At 38.5% G+C, this 17,462-nt stretch overlaps 1 protein-coding gene across 1 annotated transcript in view; it reads left to right on the forward strand.

Moving 5' to 3' along the window:
• Window positions 1–17,462, forward strand: part of PREX2 (phosphatidylinositol-3,4,5-trisphosphate dependent Rac exchange factor 2) — a 242,281-nt gene that overhangs the window by 130,205 nt on the left and 94,614 nt on the right. Inside the window, exons 22-25 of the mRNA XM_081070293.1 lie at window positions 507–691; window positions 2,859–3,020; window positions 11,233–11,452; window positions 11,956–12,163. Of these exons, the coding sequence (XP_080926419.1) occupies window positions 507–691; window positions 2,859–3,020; window positions 11,233–11,452; window positions 11,956–12,163 (775 nt within the window). The remainder of the gene's footprint in view (window positions 1–506; window positions 692–2,858; window positions 3,021–11,232; window positions 11,453–11,955; window positions 12,164–17,462) is intronic.

A 17,462-nucleotide genomic window follows, 5' to 3' on the forward strand; every position in this document is an offset into this window, starting at 1 on the left:
TTTCTCAATGAGCTTTCTCCGGAAGATGCTGTTTGGGAAAATTCAGGCACCCTTTCTGTTGAAAAAAAGATTTCTGCATCTCCTTTCTGCTTCTTCAATACGGCTTCATGTATTTATTCTCCTTAAAGAAAATACCCATCCAGTGTTTAAGACTGTTTTAAGAATGCTGACTCTAATTCATGCATGCTTTTAATGAGAAAATATAAAATTGTATGTATAATGTTTATATTGGTATAAATAAGCGTACATATGGCCCATAGATCTAAGTGAATATGCAAAGATAAGACTAGTCATGTTAGAGTGGTGAGACTTGTATCACTCAAGCATAATTTTTAAAATGTTCTTATTTTTAAAAAATGTGAACAAGGATAAATGCTTTGCTTAGCACCTCCGATTTAGCCATCCTTTAAAGAACTATTTAAAAATTATTCAAAGACATTCAAAGTATTTGAAAAGACTAGTAGACCCTACGTGTTTCTGCTGCATGAAAATTGTGTTCATTCCAGAGGTAATCGACAAGTTCAACACCATGGCCATCATCGACGGAAAGAAGGAGCACGTGAGTCTGACAGTGGATAACGTCCACCTGGAATATGGGGTCGTGTATGAGTATGACAGCACAGCTGGGATAAAGTGCAACGTGGTCGAGAAGATGATAGAGCCCAAAGGTTTCTTCAGCCTCACTGCCAAGGTCTGAATGACCCTGGGAAATAAACTGAACTCCTCCCTATCCCCCACCTTAAAAAATGTCAGTAGCCTTATATGTATCAGCTGTCAGCCCATTCAACTTCCTCTTCGTTTTCTTTTTTCCCCCCATTACTCAGTATGTGTACAGTCTTCCTTTTTATTGATCTCTTTTGGGGCACAGTGTTACAGAGTGATGGGACTCGAGCCCAGGCGAGTGTTAATTGATTTGGCAGAGTCTTCTCTGCATTTAGTAAGTTCGCTGTGTTTGTTAATTTCGTATCATGTGTACATTCCAGATGGTTTTCACGACAGGCAGTGCTTTTTTCTCATGTACATAATCCTCTGAAGAGTATTTGAAGTCATGAAATACATTATGAGAAATTTCAAATTATGCAAGTCTGAAGTTTATTTCACAAAATTTCACGAACCTTAGAGATCATTTGTGAATAGATATTCAGACATTTATATAATTCGTAGTCTTCAGACTAAAGCAAGACAGGGAGGGAGGCAGCGAGTCTTCAACCAAATGGGTAAATCTGGTAGGGAAATTGATCAAACCCCCAAGGGACGCTCCACAGGTCAGAACGGTAGCGTTTTGTCAGCTTTCATATCACCCCGTGAAAGCCTCAGCTGTTACAAGTAAGAAATATGACATATAGATTTGCTACCTTTATTTCTTCATCTCAATTTTTATTTCAAATATGTGTCGTTGAGATGGACTTAGCACTTATAGCATGTGCTTTTAAAAATTCTAGTGAGAGAAAATAATATAGAAATATAAAAGATTATTACTTTATGTTTTTGTTTTTTGGTCTGAAAGTCAACTTAAAAAAAAAATCCCACCATTCTGATGACATTGTACCACTACATGTATCTGTTGATATAGAATCTGTATTTTCAAAACGAAACCCCTTCCCAACTGCATTATACTAGTAAAGGTGATCCATGTAAGTGTTTGTGACCGAGTTATTGTAATTATTTGGCCTTGTTTTCTTGCTGTTTCAAATTTGCAAAATCACATGGGTTATTTTATACCTGACAACTGTATAAATTAGTATTCCAAGTATTTCCATTCCCCACACGAAGAAACGAAAGTCAAAGAGATTAAGAAATTTAACCAAGATCACACTGATAATGATAAAGGGAGCTCTAATTTCAAGACTAGTGATTAAATAAAGGACTCACATTTCATATTCTGCAAGACAAGGAAATGGAGGTAGTGAGGGAACTCAGATAAACATAGCATCTAAACATTGCTCACAAAATATTATTAATATAAAAAAGTCACGTAAAGGTGTAATCAGTCCTTGTGATCTTAGAACAGACATAAATGCTACACATAAATGACGCATAAATAGGTTTCAATTCACTGGTAATTCTCATAACACAAAAAGAAAATCTAACGAAATTCCCACAGGGGTGTGTAGATATGCTCTATGCTCAGTGTGCATTTGGTCCATATTTTGCGTATGACTATCTCTGATATCTGCTTATAGTATTAAACCCTGAGAAGTGATGTGAACCAGGGTGGACACACACACACACACACACACACACACACACACAGCCTTACAATTGATTGAAATAGCCAAAAGGATTTGCTAAATTGAATGCATCATAGGATGCTTTTGTCTGATGCTTTCATCAGAGCTCACACACTGCAAGTAACATTGATTGTTACTTTAGCAAGAGAACTCCTTTATTCATTCCTTCAACAAACATTTGTTAAATGCACTCTCCGTACTGGACTCTTAGTAGCAAGTAAGGAAGCTATTCTATTGGCTTTCCTTAGTTTTTGTTCTATCAAATGGACACACACACAAAATAATGTTCTGAGTCACTCTGACTAAAAGAGAGGCACTGTGTTCCCACATGAGAGTGTGCTGATTTATCCAGCCAGGGGTCTTTGAAGTCCCCTCCCCTCCCTCGGGAAGCCTTTTATGGACAGCAGAAGGTAAAACATGCGATTCTAAACACATAAGTCCCTTCATTGCTGGGGTTTTACTGAACGTAGGAATCCCAGGCAGCTGAGAAAAGCACACGGGGGAAGTCACCTTGTGCTGTGGAATTGTGAACATTTTATTTGGCTAATTTTAAAGGTTTCATTTTCTTGTTCTGTTTTTGTGTGTGTGTGTGTGTGTGTGACTGTGTGCATGCATGTTTCACTACAGATCCTAGAAGCCCTGGCTAAAAGTGATGATCATTTTGTCCAAAACTGCACCAGCCTTAACTCTTTGAATGAAGTGATTCCCATTGAGCTGCAGAGTAAATTCAGTGCCGTTTGCAGTGAAAAAATTGAGCACATATGTCAGAGAATATCCAGTTATAAAAAGGTAAATAGTTCTATGTGTATATGTTACATGTAATTATTATTTAAATGTCAAACTTAATTCAATTCCTGATATTTTTATTGCTTATGTATGTACCAGTTTATTGAAATAATGATCCCATTTATACAACATTTTAGAGTAAAAAAAAGTACCTTTAAGTCCATTACCTCATTTGGTCTTTGTACACCTGTAAGCTAAGTCGTTATTCCACATTTTCCAAATATAATATTACAACTGAGGCTTACATAATTAAGTTACTTACTAGCAAAAGATAAAGTTGGGATTTGCATCCAGCCACCTAATTCTGAAGTCGAATTTTTAAATTACTCTGCAGTTCTTTTTTTCCCTTTTCTTTCAACATAGGAAAGAGAGCCCTCAATCAGAAAGTACACAGAACATAGACTGTTTTAAATTGATTAATCGTTTCATTCATTTGATATATTTATTAAGCACTTGTGTATGCCAAGCACTATTCTTGGTACCAGGAATACGGCAGCAAAAGAGAAAATTGTTCCTCTCATGGTGCTTACATTTGAGTGGGGAAAGCATCAAAGAAGCAAATACCTATCTTCAACAGGGGGAAACCAAATACTGAAAAGAATTTTGAGGACATCAAAATAGGGAGATATGGTGGGAAGTGCCAAGATGGTAACTTTCGACTGGGGGCCTAGAGAAAGCCTCTTTGAGAAAGCTTGTACCTGAATGACAAGAAGCACTCTTTGTTTAAATTGGAGGGGGAAGCATCTCAGTAGAAGGTGCAGCTGGTAAAGAGACCCCAAAGTACAAAGAAGGCGAGAGTGGGAGGGAGAGAACCACCAGGCATAAGGTCAGAGGCTTAGGCAGGGACCAACATGAAGAGCTGTGGAAGCTTTTTACCTTCCGGAACTCTTGAAGGAGTTTGGATTTCCTTACATCAGTGAGAAGCAATTGGAAGCTTTTAAACAGGGAGAAGACTTCATCAGATTTAGATTTTTAAAAGATCACGCTGGCTCTTCTGTAGGAATGGATTGCCAGGGGCAAGAATGGAGGTAGAGAGACAAGTAGGCAGCTATTGCAATAGTCCGGGTGAGTGACGATGAGAGCATGGAATGTGTTGAAGACCGGGGAGACAGAGAAAATTAGATGGATTTGAGAATATATGTTAGAGATAAAGTTAATAGAAACTGATCTCCAAAACATATATAAGGTTTTAATTTTTTCCATTTATAGCAGTGGGAGACTAGCTAATTCAATTATTTCCCTCCAAATGAGGCTGGTTGCTTAAAATTTGCCACAACCATACAAGGAAATAGTATTTATCTCAATGTTTATCGACGTGAGTTAACTGTATGTGTTTTATGTTCTTGATATACGACCTACATAAAGGATAACCCCTGTATGTCTAGGTAGGTCTGCATAAGACGAGGGAAATGCGTGAATGTACGGATACCCAAGGGGCCTCAACATTAGGTACCTCAGGTAGAATGGGACAAGGGGGCGAGAGTCACCGTGTCTTCCTTTAAGCACTTCCTGTAATGTTTGGCTTGTTAAGTTGACCCTACATTGTTATTATAATTTTTTATAAGACCACTTATTTGAAGAAAATGATATTCAAGATCGCTGGTTAACCAGTGGTTCCACTGGTTAACCATGGAAAGAGTCATATCCTCTTTCCATGATTGTTGAGTTTACTCCGCCTATTTGAGTTTGGAAAAGATTTCACGGATATGCCTTGTTGAAGTCGAAGGACAAAAGAATTTCTTTTTACTTCTCGTGTCTCTGTGAGATGTGACAGTGCTTTGAAGTAAAAATTAAGAGCTCTACACAAATGCAAAATAATATTCCCCTTTTGAACACATTTTGAAAAGAAACGTTCTACTTCAGAAATGGATCTAAATGAGGTGTGATGGGAGTTCTGGCAGATTCTGGTTGTCAAATTTGTCACTGTACGTGTGTCATTTTCTTTTATTATTTTTATTTTCTTCATACTTTCTTCTCTCCATTCATACAACAATAGCAGTGGAAGTAGCTTAAAGAAATATACATGGACAAAGGTACATTATATAAATAAAACTAAAACATTAGGATCGGGGCACATTAGGCATGGTATTGATTCAGCTGTGATAAGAAGGACCAAGATAACACAGTCTTAAAAAGACAGAAAGTTATTTCTCACTCACATGGAAGTCACCCCTGATAGGAATCCAGTGGGGTGGGGCTTGACCGTCTTCTAGGAATCCGTCTATATTTTTGCTCTCTTCCCGAGGATATTGCCCTGTTTTGCAAGGTCAAAGTTTGCTCACCACCACCATGTATAAGTTCTAGCCTCTCAGAAGGGGAAAAAGCAAGCAGAGAGTAAAGATTTACCTTTTGAAGGCATCACCCAGAAGTTGTACCCATCACTCCTGTTCATATCCTGTTAGTCGTTTAGTGAAAGAGTGGCTGGGAAATGTAGTCTCAATCAGGGAATTTTATTATTAAAAGGAAGACGGAAAGATGGAAACTGAAGGAAAATTAGCAAGTAAATTTATAGGTAAATCTATGTTAGAATAGGTGGTATAGACCACCAGGGAAAAAGAGTCTATTAAACCACAGTTACTTTTGCACCAACCTAATAGTTGCTGAAGTAGAATATATTTGGACTTCAGCTTCCTGGTGGCCAAAATAAAAGGGAAACACAGCCTGTTTCAGGGGTGTTTATCAGCACCCCTGGGTTATATACATGTTAAGAGAAGCCAAGTTTTTCTTGGACTGAGTTCTAAAATCTTTCATACTGGATTTCGAAGAGGCAATGCCAGGAAATGGCAGGGCAGTACCCATAAACATATCCCTGCAAAATAAGCAGCAATTTGTTTTATGTGGCAGATATTTTTAATGCACCCTTTAATGAAAGGCAATGGTGTAGGTCACAGACTCAGTTTCACAAGAGCAATGTTGTTGCAGGATGGGGCAGGAAGAGTAGGGAAATATTTACTAAATGCATACCTTGTATGAAGGCAGTAGGGGCTTTCTTTAGTCAGTTACCTAACAATACCTGCCCTCCCATACTCACAATCTACTTGGGAAGAAAGGTCAAAATACATGACATAAGTAATAACACACTGAGTACAAAACCTACTAGGAGGTGCCGCCATGAATGTTTGGACATGCTGGCACCCCACACCCTGATCTGTATGAGGGTACTCCCTGGAGTTACGTAGCACACAAACAGTTTGTGGTAGTCTGCTCCAAGTATCAGGCATTGCATGAGATCTTTTACAGTATGTATATGTTGTGTCTTCTTCCTAACACAGTGGTATGAGACATTCATTTCATTGATGAAGTGACTGAAGCTCAGAGGGGTCAATGAAGTTGCCCAAAGGCACACAGCTGGGAACTGCAGTGGAATTTAACCTTGCTCCCTTGTATTCTAAAGCTGGTTGTTGCTTATTTGCCTGAATTGACACTGTGCTACACAGCTTGTATCATAAACAGCATGAATCTCATTCCAAGGACTATAGCTTTTCAGGCAGCGAGAAGTGTTACGGATCAAATAGTGAGCAAATGCTACCTGCTATAAGCTGGCAAGATTTGTCAGGGTGAAGAGGAAGAGAGATGGCCCTCCAGTAAAGAGCGATACCACAAGTGAAGGCAAATATGTAGACATGAGACTGATCTTATCAAAGAAAAATTGGCATGCTGCCTGGACCAGAAAGGAGGATTTGAGTTGGATGCAATTGAAACAACAACAACAAAAACCTGACAAAATCGGATTTTTCCAGTGGTATTTTGGAGTGGCATAATGATCAGCTTTGTTTGTAAGAAGTGCAAGTTGATGGTACCTTGGACTCAGGTAGAAACATTGGGGAAAAAGAGAAAAGGATCAATTCAGGCTATGTCTGGGAGGTCACTTATATACAACTTTATGATGAATTAGTTATGGCGGATGAAGAAGATGGGATTTCTTGTTTTCTAACAAATATATGGTTTGCGATAAACTGAGGAGTATATGTTGTAGGGATCAGAACATAAGGTTAAGGGTTTCCCCCAAATGTTGGGGATTTTAAAGACGTCATCCTGGTGAGTGAGATGTGTCCTCCGTGTTATTCCCTCAGGAGTAACTGGGAGACTGGGAAGCTTTTCAGGCAGAGATGGGCAGGAGAATGGACTGATTTTAGGTGATAAAAATAATATCACCGAAATATGGAAAACTCTTGTATGTACATTGTTGTTGTTAGGCCTCGAAACAGCCATGTGTACTGAGTACTCTTACCATCTTGTTTCTAAGGAAGGTTAAGAACTTGTTTCAAGACATAGTTGGCAAGTGTCTAAGTGTCAGCCCTAAGGAATGCTCTCACTTAATTTTTATTTTCAATTTAGAAATAAAAAGAAACTTGTCGTCAACTAGGACTTAGGTGCTTTAAAAGCTATCCCTTTCATCGTCTCTCCTTAACCATAAACATATTTAGAATCATTGGCTCTCCTTCTCCCTAGATAGAGAAACCAGCTTAGCAAGAAAATATTTCAAAAATCATTTTTATTTGAACAAAATGTAGATACCTAAGATAATAGCCTTCATAGGTCGTGTAAGGTTAGTTCTGTTTGCATATCAAATGCATGCCCACAGAAGCTACAGCCTTTGTGATTATATTTTTAATTTTTACATATTGACTTTTAAACTATTATTAGCAACAGACGAAGGCTTCACACACCCCTCTTTGTGTTAAATAAAATGTAACCATAGAAACTAAAATTTCATAGAGGCTGGCTTGCCTTTATTTTGACTCTTAAAAGTTTTGGGTTTTAAAAATAGAAACTGGTTGATATCTTCATTTTCTGGAGCCAGGCTGCAGCAGTCATAACCGGTTTCCTGGCCAGTTGTGCAGACCACACATGGTTTATGACACTTGCACGAGAGAAGTCTGGACCTTCACTGCAGACCTGCATGAATCCACCTCTGAAGCAGCATGTGTCGGCTAGCCAGGAGTAAAACTGTGTACTGTTTGGAGGCACATTCTCCTTGTAAATTGTCCTTAACTAATTCTAGATTCTTCTGCTTTATAATAGGTCCATAATTGGGCTTATGTTGGGTGTCGGGGATACTTCATCTATGCATATATTTCCTGAGCTTTTAAGGGAGAGTTTCTGTTTACACAAAAATATTACAAGTAGGCAACAAAGTCTTACTTGGAATGCTTCAAGTACCTTTAGTTATTAGTGCCACATAATCTTCCATCTGATATGTGGATGGGGAAAATTGTGGGTACAATTTCTCCCCATGTCCCCTTCCTCTGATACAAAATTTTTACAACTCCATGCCAATGGGGTTTTACACTGAACTGAGATAGGAGGCTATCTGCAAAATAATAGCTTACCTTTGTTTTATTTTTGACTTTTAGGCAAGTGACTCTAGATGGATTCAAATGTGTTGTCATGTTCAATAATTCCTGAACTAACTACCAGTGCATTAAAAACTTAAAGGCTCACTTCCAAGAAATACTCATTCCTGTCAATATATAAATATGCCTTATTATCACCTATGTTAAAAAAGAAGCATTTCCCCTGACCCTTACTCTCCTCTCTATCTGCTCACCTAGCGACAAGCCCGGAGGGAAGATAGCACTACTCTCATAAGGCTCCTCCTTCTCCAAGAGAGGCTCTTAGCAAAGACCATTCCTCTCTGACATTCACTCTTTTGAAAGAGGTCAGGCACCTTCAGACATGTGGTTACACACCCCTGCGTATATGGAGACGGGGGGCATATTATGTTCACAGACTCTTGTATTGATATACACGTTGGAAAGCTATAGGAACGGGTGTCACTGGAAAGGGGGTTTTCCCCCTACTTTCTCCGATGACTCCAGTAACTCTGCATTACATCTATTCTCTTTCTTTTTCAGCACTTACCAAAATTTCTAGTTAACTGGCTATTATAATTATTATGTAATTGTGATATACATATAGTCATATATATGTAACTTTTATATAAGTATATATAATATATTATGTTCTCTGTATTATATATTATAATGTATATGTTGTATATACTTACATATGTTACATATAAACTATAATCATATCATTATCTATAACAATAATATGATATTGTTTTTCCTGTGTCCCCTACTAGACCACGAACTCCATGAGGGTGAAGGCTGGATTTCCAGCATTTAACACAGGGCCTGGAATAGATGCTTCTCTTCACATTTTTGAATGAATGGATATTAGTTAAAATGAAAGAAGGCAAGACAAGTGTAACTGTCTACTATGGTAGATGCCGTGACATAAATCAATTTGTGGGCTTTTCTGAGTGCTGTGGGCGGTGTACCTGAGAGTTTTGTCCCCCCTCTACAGTAGAAAGGAGTTTTTGACTGAAAGTTTACGTTACTATCAAATTTGTTAGTTATTTTGATGGTAGTTTCCTACATTTCAATCCAGTGCCACTTCTACTGTATGCTAGGACTTCACTGAGCTCCATGGCTTGTGACATGTGATATGAAAACACAGTTTCGTATACATATAAGATGGCTCATAGTCTGATGGTGAGCTTATATTTTGAAGATGTGGTTTTTGGTGTCACATCTTTATTGTTGAAGTTACCTTAGAAAAGTTAGATAGTACACAGTAGAAGCCTTAACTTTTGTTCTTCTCAATGCCCAAACTACTACTTTACTAGTAGAATAAATAGATTGTATCTGGTTATAGTTTTCTAGCAAGAAGCAAGCATAGAGATGATTTAATTCATAGCACTTATTTTGCCAAGAGCGATAACGACAGTGACTTGCCCAGCATTTCATTAGTTATTGGAGTGACATAACTCAAACACAGGTGGTTTTCCGCCCTTTGGTTTTGGAAACTAGAATCCAGTTCAACTCTGTGAGATGCCTGTTTACGGTGCCTAAGACAGACATAAGCCTTACCCTCAGAGAGTTCACCATCTGCTAAGGAAAACAGAGAAAGGAAATTATTTGTGATTATAAGGAGGGTTACAGTGTGCTGTAACCTAGCACCTAACCAGAGAAATTGAACCTAGACCAGGGCTCAGGGAAGGCCTCTTGATGGTTTCACCAAACTTGAAAATGCATAGGAGTAAATTTGTCAGTGAGAGAAGAACGTATTCTAAGCACTCTGAATAGTGTGTCCAACGAATGAGTAGATGGTGTGTGAGAAGAACTGAGTGAAGGCCAGAAGGAGCACAAGGATCAAGAGAAAGGGAGCTGGAGACAAATAAGCTAGCTTGGATCAGATTTCGGTCAGCTATGTACACCATGGCAAGGGTGAGATGGATTTCGATTGCAAGATTTTAAGCAGGAGAGTGGCTGTCCTTGGAAGTCATGTGAAGCCTCTGAGGATGGCTTTATTCTCAATGGCCTAAGAGCAGAGTCCACACCAGTCCGCAGGCCAATCCTGATCCAAGTGCTCAGCAGTGATTGGCAGAAAGTGTGGGATGTGCAATTGGTTCTTCCCGTCATCCTGTCATTCTGGGTCAACACTGCCATGCCTTGCTTTCTAACCTCCCCGCAGACCTCACGTTTGGATTGGGTGTTTGACAATGTCTGGAATAATCCCATCTTCTACCCTTTGACCTGTCAGCTACCCTATTCTGCTACCTTGCCTCGCTTTAAAAATGGAGATCCTATATTGGTGTCCCAGGACACTGATTTGTCTGTCAGATTCTCAGCTGTGTGTGGATTTGAGTCCTAAAGCACTTAAATTCATTTCTTCCCCCCCCCCTTTTTTTAAATGTGTATATTATTGGTGAAATTATATATTATTTTAGGTTTATTTTTAAAAATTTTTATTGGGGAATATTGGGGAACAGTGTGTTTTTCCAGGGCCCATCAGATCCAAGTCAAGCCATTGTTTTCAACCTAGTGGTGGAATCATTGTTTTCAATCTGCTTCTGGAGGGTGCAGCTCACTAGCTCATGTGGGAATCAAACCGGCGACATTGGTGTTATGAGCACAGTGCTCTAACCAACTGAGCCAAGTAGCGACCCCAAATTCATTTATTTTAGCATCTAACTTACAATCAGAATTTCAAAGGAATCATATGCGTTTGCTGCCTCTGTTGCTTTGCTTGATTAAGAATGTGTCGATTCTAAAACAATGACTTAATTTCTAGCAACTGATAACTTCGTTCATTCCAGTTGCCATGATTTCTTTTTCTTTGGAGTTTGCCATGTGTGATGGAAATGAAATGTTTGTGTTATCACTGCATGTTCAACTGTTTTTTTTGTTTCTTCTTTAATTTACAGTTCTCTCGTGTACTAAAGAACAGAGCCTGGCCCACCTTTAAACAAGCCAAATCGAAAGTCTCCCCATTGCACAGCAGTGACTTCTGCCCTACCAATTGCCATGTCAATGTGATGGAAGTTTCTTATCCCAAGACATCGACCTCCCTGGGGAGTGCATTTGGTGTTCAGCTGGATAGTAGGAAGCATACTTCTCAGGATAAAGAGAACAAATCTGAGCAAGGTATGTTAGCGTTTGAAACTTGATCAAATCATGAAAAGTCGTGCAGGCAATCATAACTGTTCCCACATTCCTGAAACTGGATAGATCCCTGGTGTGTAAGCAAGTCTGAACATTTATCAAGACAGGATTCCTCACTAATCATCATTTGGATGATGATGCGTAAATGTTTATAGAATGAAAATGGGAGTTATTATACGTATGTTAGGCCTCGCTCATCCTGCTGTGAAAACTGTTAACCTGAAATGGCCCTATAAATGAGAAAAATGCAGGGGGAGCACCTATAAGAGACGCATAATGTCCTTCTCCACCATCACAGCAGGATGTGATATTGAGATGTATTCCTAACTTGTAATCTCCCCATAAGCTTTGATTCCTGAATTAAACTCAACATTGGATTGGCAACTTATTTTATGTAAGCTCGGGCCTCTCAAATGAGTTGTGCTGGATGGTTACTATAAGTTAAAGGTAGTAAATATTACTGTGGATTGATTCTAACCCCTCAGGGAAGCTGAGCCCTATGGTGTACATTCAGCATACGATTACAACCATGGCTGCCCCATCGGGCCTGTCTTTGGGACAGCAGGACGGCCATGGGCTCCGATATTTGTTAAAAGAAGAAGACTTAGAAACCCAAGATATCTATCAAAAACTGCTGTGCAAACTTCAGACTGCACTGAAAGAAGTGGAGATGTGTGTCTGTCAAATAGATGAGTAAGTATTTTATTGATTATACTTTTAACAGTGACTCATGAAAGAGATGTGGAAAAGGAGACTTTTGAACATCATCCTTCTCTCTTTAGTTTTTGGAAATGTAGTTAGGAGATTGTTGCTGACCTTATAGACCCTCTTCATTCTAACACCTTAAAAGTGATAAAATATGGCAAAGTCAATATATCAATATATCTATATCTATATATAGGTATAGATATAGGTATAGATATATATAGTTCAAGGAAGCATTTGATATCAGGGCAAAGATTTTATCATATAGAAAACATTAAATATGTTTTCATGTGAAACTGTTACATTGGAAAATGTGATTGAAAGAGTACTGTGTACAGGGATTTCCTGGTAGCCTTTACAAAACACAGCATAATACTTGGTGCATAGGCACTCAATCGATGTTTGGGAAAAATATAAAATATTTTTGTAAATTCTAGCACACTTCTTAAATGACTAAATCCAAACTTAGGTATCCCTTGGACCAATGACCAATACTTTTTTCCCCACTTCTCATTGAAGTAATAGTCTACAAAGCAATAACCCAACTAGCTGTGCCAGTAATTAGGAAGTTTTTACCAAGTAAGACAGTGGAAGTTAATTAGAACTTTTCCAAAGAGATCAATGCTGATTCTTATTTAAGAGTTTGATGCTTTGAGAACAGCCTGGATTTTGTAGGATGGTTTTCCACATCATGTGTGGTCCTAAAAGCATGGGATTTGGGGTTGCACCGTTTCTCATGTAAAAGACAGGTGAAAATAATAACACATTAGAAACTTGTGGTAAAAACTATAAAAGTTATAGTTCTAGGAATTCACATAGTATGTAGCATCATGCTTGCTCATCATTCAAGGGATTGAAATTGGTGACTGTATCCAAAGTTGGTAGACTCTAAAAATCGTATGAACACCATTAGTTCCCCTTTTTTTTTTGCACTGTGAAGTTACAGATTTAGATTGCTAGCAGATGTGTGTTGTGCAGTTCACACACAGAAACACCATTTCATATTTCTATGGATAATTCAGTTGTGACAAATTATTTAAAACTTATTCTAAGCCTTTTGTTGCAATTAGACGTGATACTAATTGAGTCTATTGACACAATCTCTTATTTTACACAACTTTGAAATTTAGACATCAAATTCACCATATTGGATGCATCACATTTCTGTGTAAGATGGTCTTTAAATATTTACAATTCACTATGCCATTTTTCCTAATGTTTTAATGCGCTAATATAAAATTAAAATTCTGTTTTCTTATGTTTACTATGCTAGTTTCAAAAATTACTTGTAAGACTTGGTATACACATAATGATACTGTGACTGTCCCGTTTACAGAATGAATTAAACAGTTGCAAAGAGAAGCTGTTTTTAAATAATTGTATGATAGTTTTGAATTGTCTTAGAATGGCTTTGTTACCTTGTGACATAGAAATTCATATTTTAGGGCATTACGTTTTCCTTTATTTAATAAATCAGATTTTATTATATGATATGTTCTATGTTAGAAACCAGTTTTTTTTTTCCCCCTGAGGTATTTAGGAAATGGATAGAGGAAGACTTACCGTGTTTCCCTGAAAAATAAGACCTAGCTGGACCAGCTCTAATGCATCTTTTGGAACAAAAATTAATATAAGACCCAGTATTATATTATACCCGGTATTATATTATATTACACCCTGTATTATATTATATTATACCCAGTATTTATTATATTATATTATATTATGTTATGTTACGTTATGTTTGTTATGTTATGTTATGTTATGTTATGTTATGTTATGTTATGTTATATAAGACCAGGTCTTATATTAATTTTTGCTCCAAAAGACATATTAGAGCTGATGGTTCGGTTAGGTCTTATTTTCGGGGAAACACGGTATTAATGAGGTAATAAATAGTTTCATAGCATCTTGTAGCCTGGATTTCCAAGGGTTTTGGGAGAGAATCTAGACCAATCCCATATTTCCAATCAGTCCAAGAGTTATTATTCCTACTTTTCAGGTGGGTCCTTTATTCATGGCAGGCTTCTTGACATGCCTGAGTGGACACTGCCTCGGAGAGGAAGCTTCTAATATGTTAACTACCCAGCACTGCCTGGCAATTGTCCAGGTTGTGTTTGTTTATGTTAATTTTTCAGCTTTTCATTTTTAAGTTCAGCTAATGTAGTTATACTGTAAAAGAAAATGGTTAGAGTCACGGGGCTCCCTTTCCTTGGTTTAAAATGCTTCATATTTAAATTGCAGAAAGGGGTTAAGCTAATTTTATTAAACAAATCTACGTACAATGCTTACCTATTTTTATTTTTTTAAATTTTTTAAAAATTCAAGTTCATTGGAGTGACAATTGTTAGTAAAGTTACATAGGTTTCAGTTGTACAATTTTGTAATACATCATCTATATATCACATTGTGCATTCCCCACCCAGAGTCAGTTCTCCTTCCATCACCATATATTTGATCCCATTTACCCTCATTTACCCTCCCCTTACCCCCTTGCTCTCTGGTTACCTCTTTTGACTTAAGATTTCCCCACTTTGTTCTTCTAAAAGCCTTTACCCAACTGTGCATGCCTACTAAGAAAGTGACATGAAGTGAGCAAATGATTTGAGAAACTTCCTTGGTCTCCTCTGTGTGTACTATATAATTTAGTTCTGAATATAAATATGTTCCACGTAATTCAATGTGCGGTATAATCACGTTAAAGCAGGACAGTTGTCCAAGAGCCTGAATCTCACATTGCCCTTAGTATTCAGAGGTGCTGCAGTGCAGTCGAGCTTGACAAATTATTTGAAAAGCTCGTTACCAAACAGTTTTCCCACCATGTAGTAATTATTCCTGGTTAGACATAGATGTCTCTGTAGAGTGGAGAAGCAGATCTCAGATGCTTTGCCAAGTTTTGAGAGAAACTGACTCACCACATCTCACTGCAAGCCCTTCTAGAAGATATTCGTTCCTGTGAAAGGGACTGGTGTTGAAATGGTCCTCCAACAAAGTCTGGTTACCCCTTCATTTGGGGATACTTCTCCTAGAAATAATTTTATTTAATACATAGGCATTCCACGAAATCTTCTACTTTGTTCAGATCCAAAGGTTCAACTGGAGATGAATTTGCTGTCTAGTAGCATGAAATAAGGTGATGTTATGAATTTGATCAATACTTTGTGATTCCCGTTTCATTTTGGGATGCCAAACACTTTTGCCTTATAGTGGGTTATTTTCTAGTTAATGACTCTTAGGTACTTAGACATAAGTAGAAGGAAAAATAATTTATGGATAGTTCGAAGCCTTTCACAGGATTTTAAAAATACAGGATTTGTGTATTCTCATGGGGAGGAAATGAAGAAAGAGCTTTGGGGGCTATTGAAGATTGGGCATTTGGGAACAGACTTCATTTTGCAGGGCCCAGATGCCCAGGAGTGAATGATGAACAAACCACATTGTAGGACATTTAGCGAGCCGAGGGGTTACGGATAGGAATTGTAGGGCTGGTGGTGGAATTATCTTTGAGGTTTCCCAAGCATTTTTCTGGTAAATATATAAAAGAGAGCACAGCTTCATAAAAACTAAAGTATTATACGTGCTTATGTGCCAGGCACAATTATATCATTATATGCACAACTTATTTTGTTTTCACAGTCTCTCTATGATGTGTATTAAAGCCACTGGGATGTATCACAGATACCTCAGACTTAAATTTGTTCCAAAACTGATTCTAGGTTTCATCGTACTCAAATCCATTTCCACCCTTCCACCACCAAGGTCTACCCTTTCTCAGTAAAGTATTTCCCGTCTCTTCAGCTTATGAAGCCAGAACCTGGGTATCAGCTTTGATATTTCTCTTTCCTTCCCCTTCCCCTCCAGTACCACATCAAGTTCTGTCAGTTTATACCTCAGAATGTATCCACCCCAGCACCTTAGACCGAGTCAACCCTCATCCCCTCACAAGCACCCACTGTAGGGATTTCCAGGTGTGCCTCTCTCTGATACATCCTACATTCAGCAGGTGCCAGAGAGGTTTGTAAAGGTCAGGCTGGTCCCCTGCTTAAAGCCACTTAATGGCATTCCAATGCAATTATTGTCACATGCCTGACTGTGGCCTGCACAGCCCTCCACGGACTTCTCCCGTCCCCCTTTCCAAACTCATCTCCTTGAGCTCTATCTGTACTCGCCTCTTTCTGTGCCTGGAACTTGACAAACTGCCTGGTCAGCCCTGCTCCTGAGGTCTGCATGGCTGGCCTTCTCAGCACGTTAAATGTCAGGCTAATGGCATATGTGTGGAAAGGCTGTACCTAGTTCCCCAGGTCCCTATACAGCTGTTTTTTTTTTTTTTTTTTTTTTACCCCTGTACTTGTTGTGTTCACAGAGGTCTAAAGGCTCACAGCTAGGTTTCCTTTCTTCTTACTTCTCCATGCTCATCAGGGTCACGGGGTTATCTCTCCACATTGACTTCACTCAAGTCCAGGCTCATGGAGCGCTCACCAGATGGAATGTCGGTGATTGTCACCATAGAGAGAGGGAATGAGGCCGACCGCCCACCCAGGCATAATGGCTTTCCCCTATGAGGGCCCCTTGTCTCCTCCACTCACACTGCATTGGTGAGAGCAAGTCACTGCATTGGTGAGAGCAAGTCACGTGGTCATTTGTATCCTCACAGGCAAGGGGAGACCACCCAGTCATGTGCCCTAGAGAACAAGGATGTGTGGACAGCTCTAAGGAGCAGCTTCCTCACTCCAGAGTGTGCAAGATATGCAGGGAGGGGCATTCTGCTGAATTTGCAAAGTATATGTATGTAACAGTGTGTCTCACTCATCCCATCTCTAAAATGGGATTAATAATAATAATACCAACTTCATAAGGTGGCTTTAGGGATTGAATGAATGAATGCCTGTTAAGTTGTTTGCATAGTGACTGGACTAAGAGCTCAGCAAATGTTAGCTAGGATGAAGATGATGGTGATGATGATATTTAAATCTCAATTTAATAGAAAAACACAGATAGGTGCATGCGTACAAAACTCTTCATTAATCTTCAGGAAAAGATTGATCTGGAATGGCAGGCTGCTCAGGGTTTTAATTCAGAATTAATGGACCTAGAGCACAAGAGCAAAAGTAAAGGGAAATGTTTCTGCATGCACAAATATTAAGTTTGATGCCGTTATTGCTTTTAAGAATCTAGAAATTTTATGCAAAGCATGGTGTCTAAAACACTGTTTTTCTAGCATTTTTTTTGTTGTTGTTAGCCTAACCTTTGTTCCCACAGGATCAGAGCAAGCATGATTGCAGCTGTT

Source organism: Rhinolophus hipposideros, assembly GCF_964194185.1.
Source record: "Rhinolophus hipposideros genome assembly, chromosome: 13".
Taxonomy (NCBI): Eukaryota; Metazoa; Chordata; class Mammalia; order Chiroptera; family Rhinolophidae; genus Rhinolophus; species Rhinolophus hipposideros.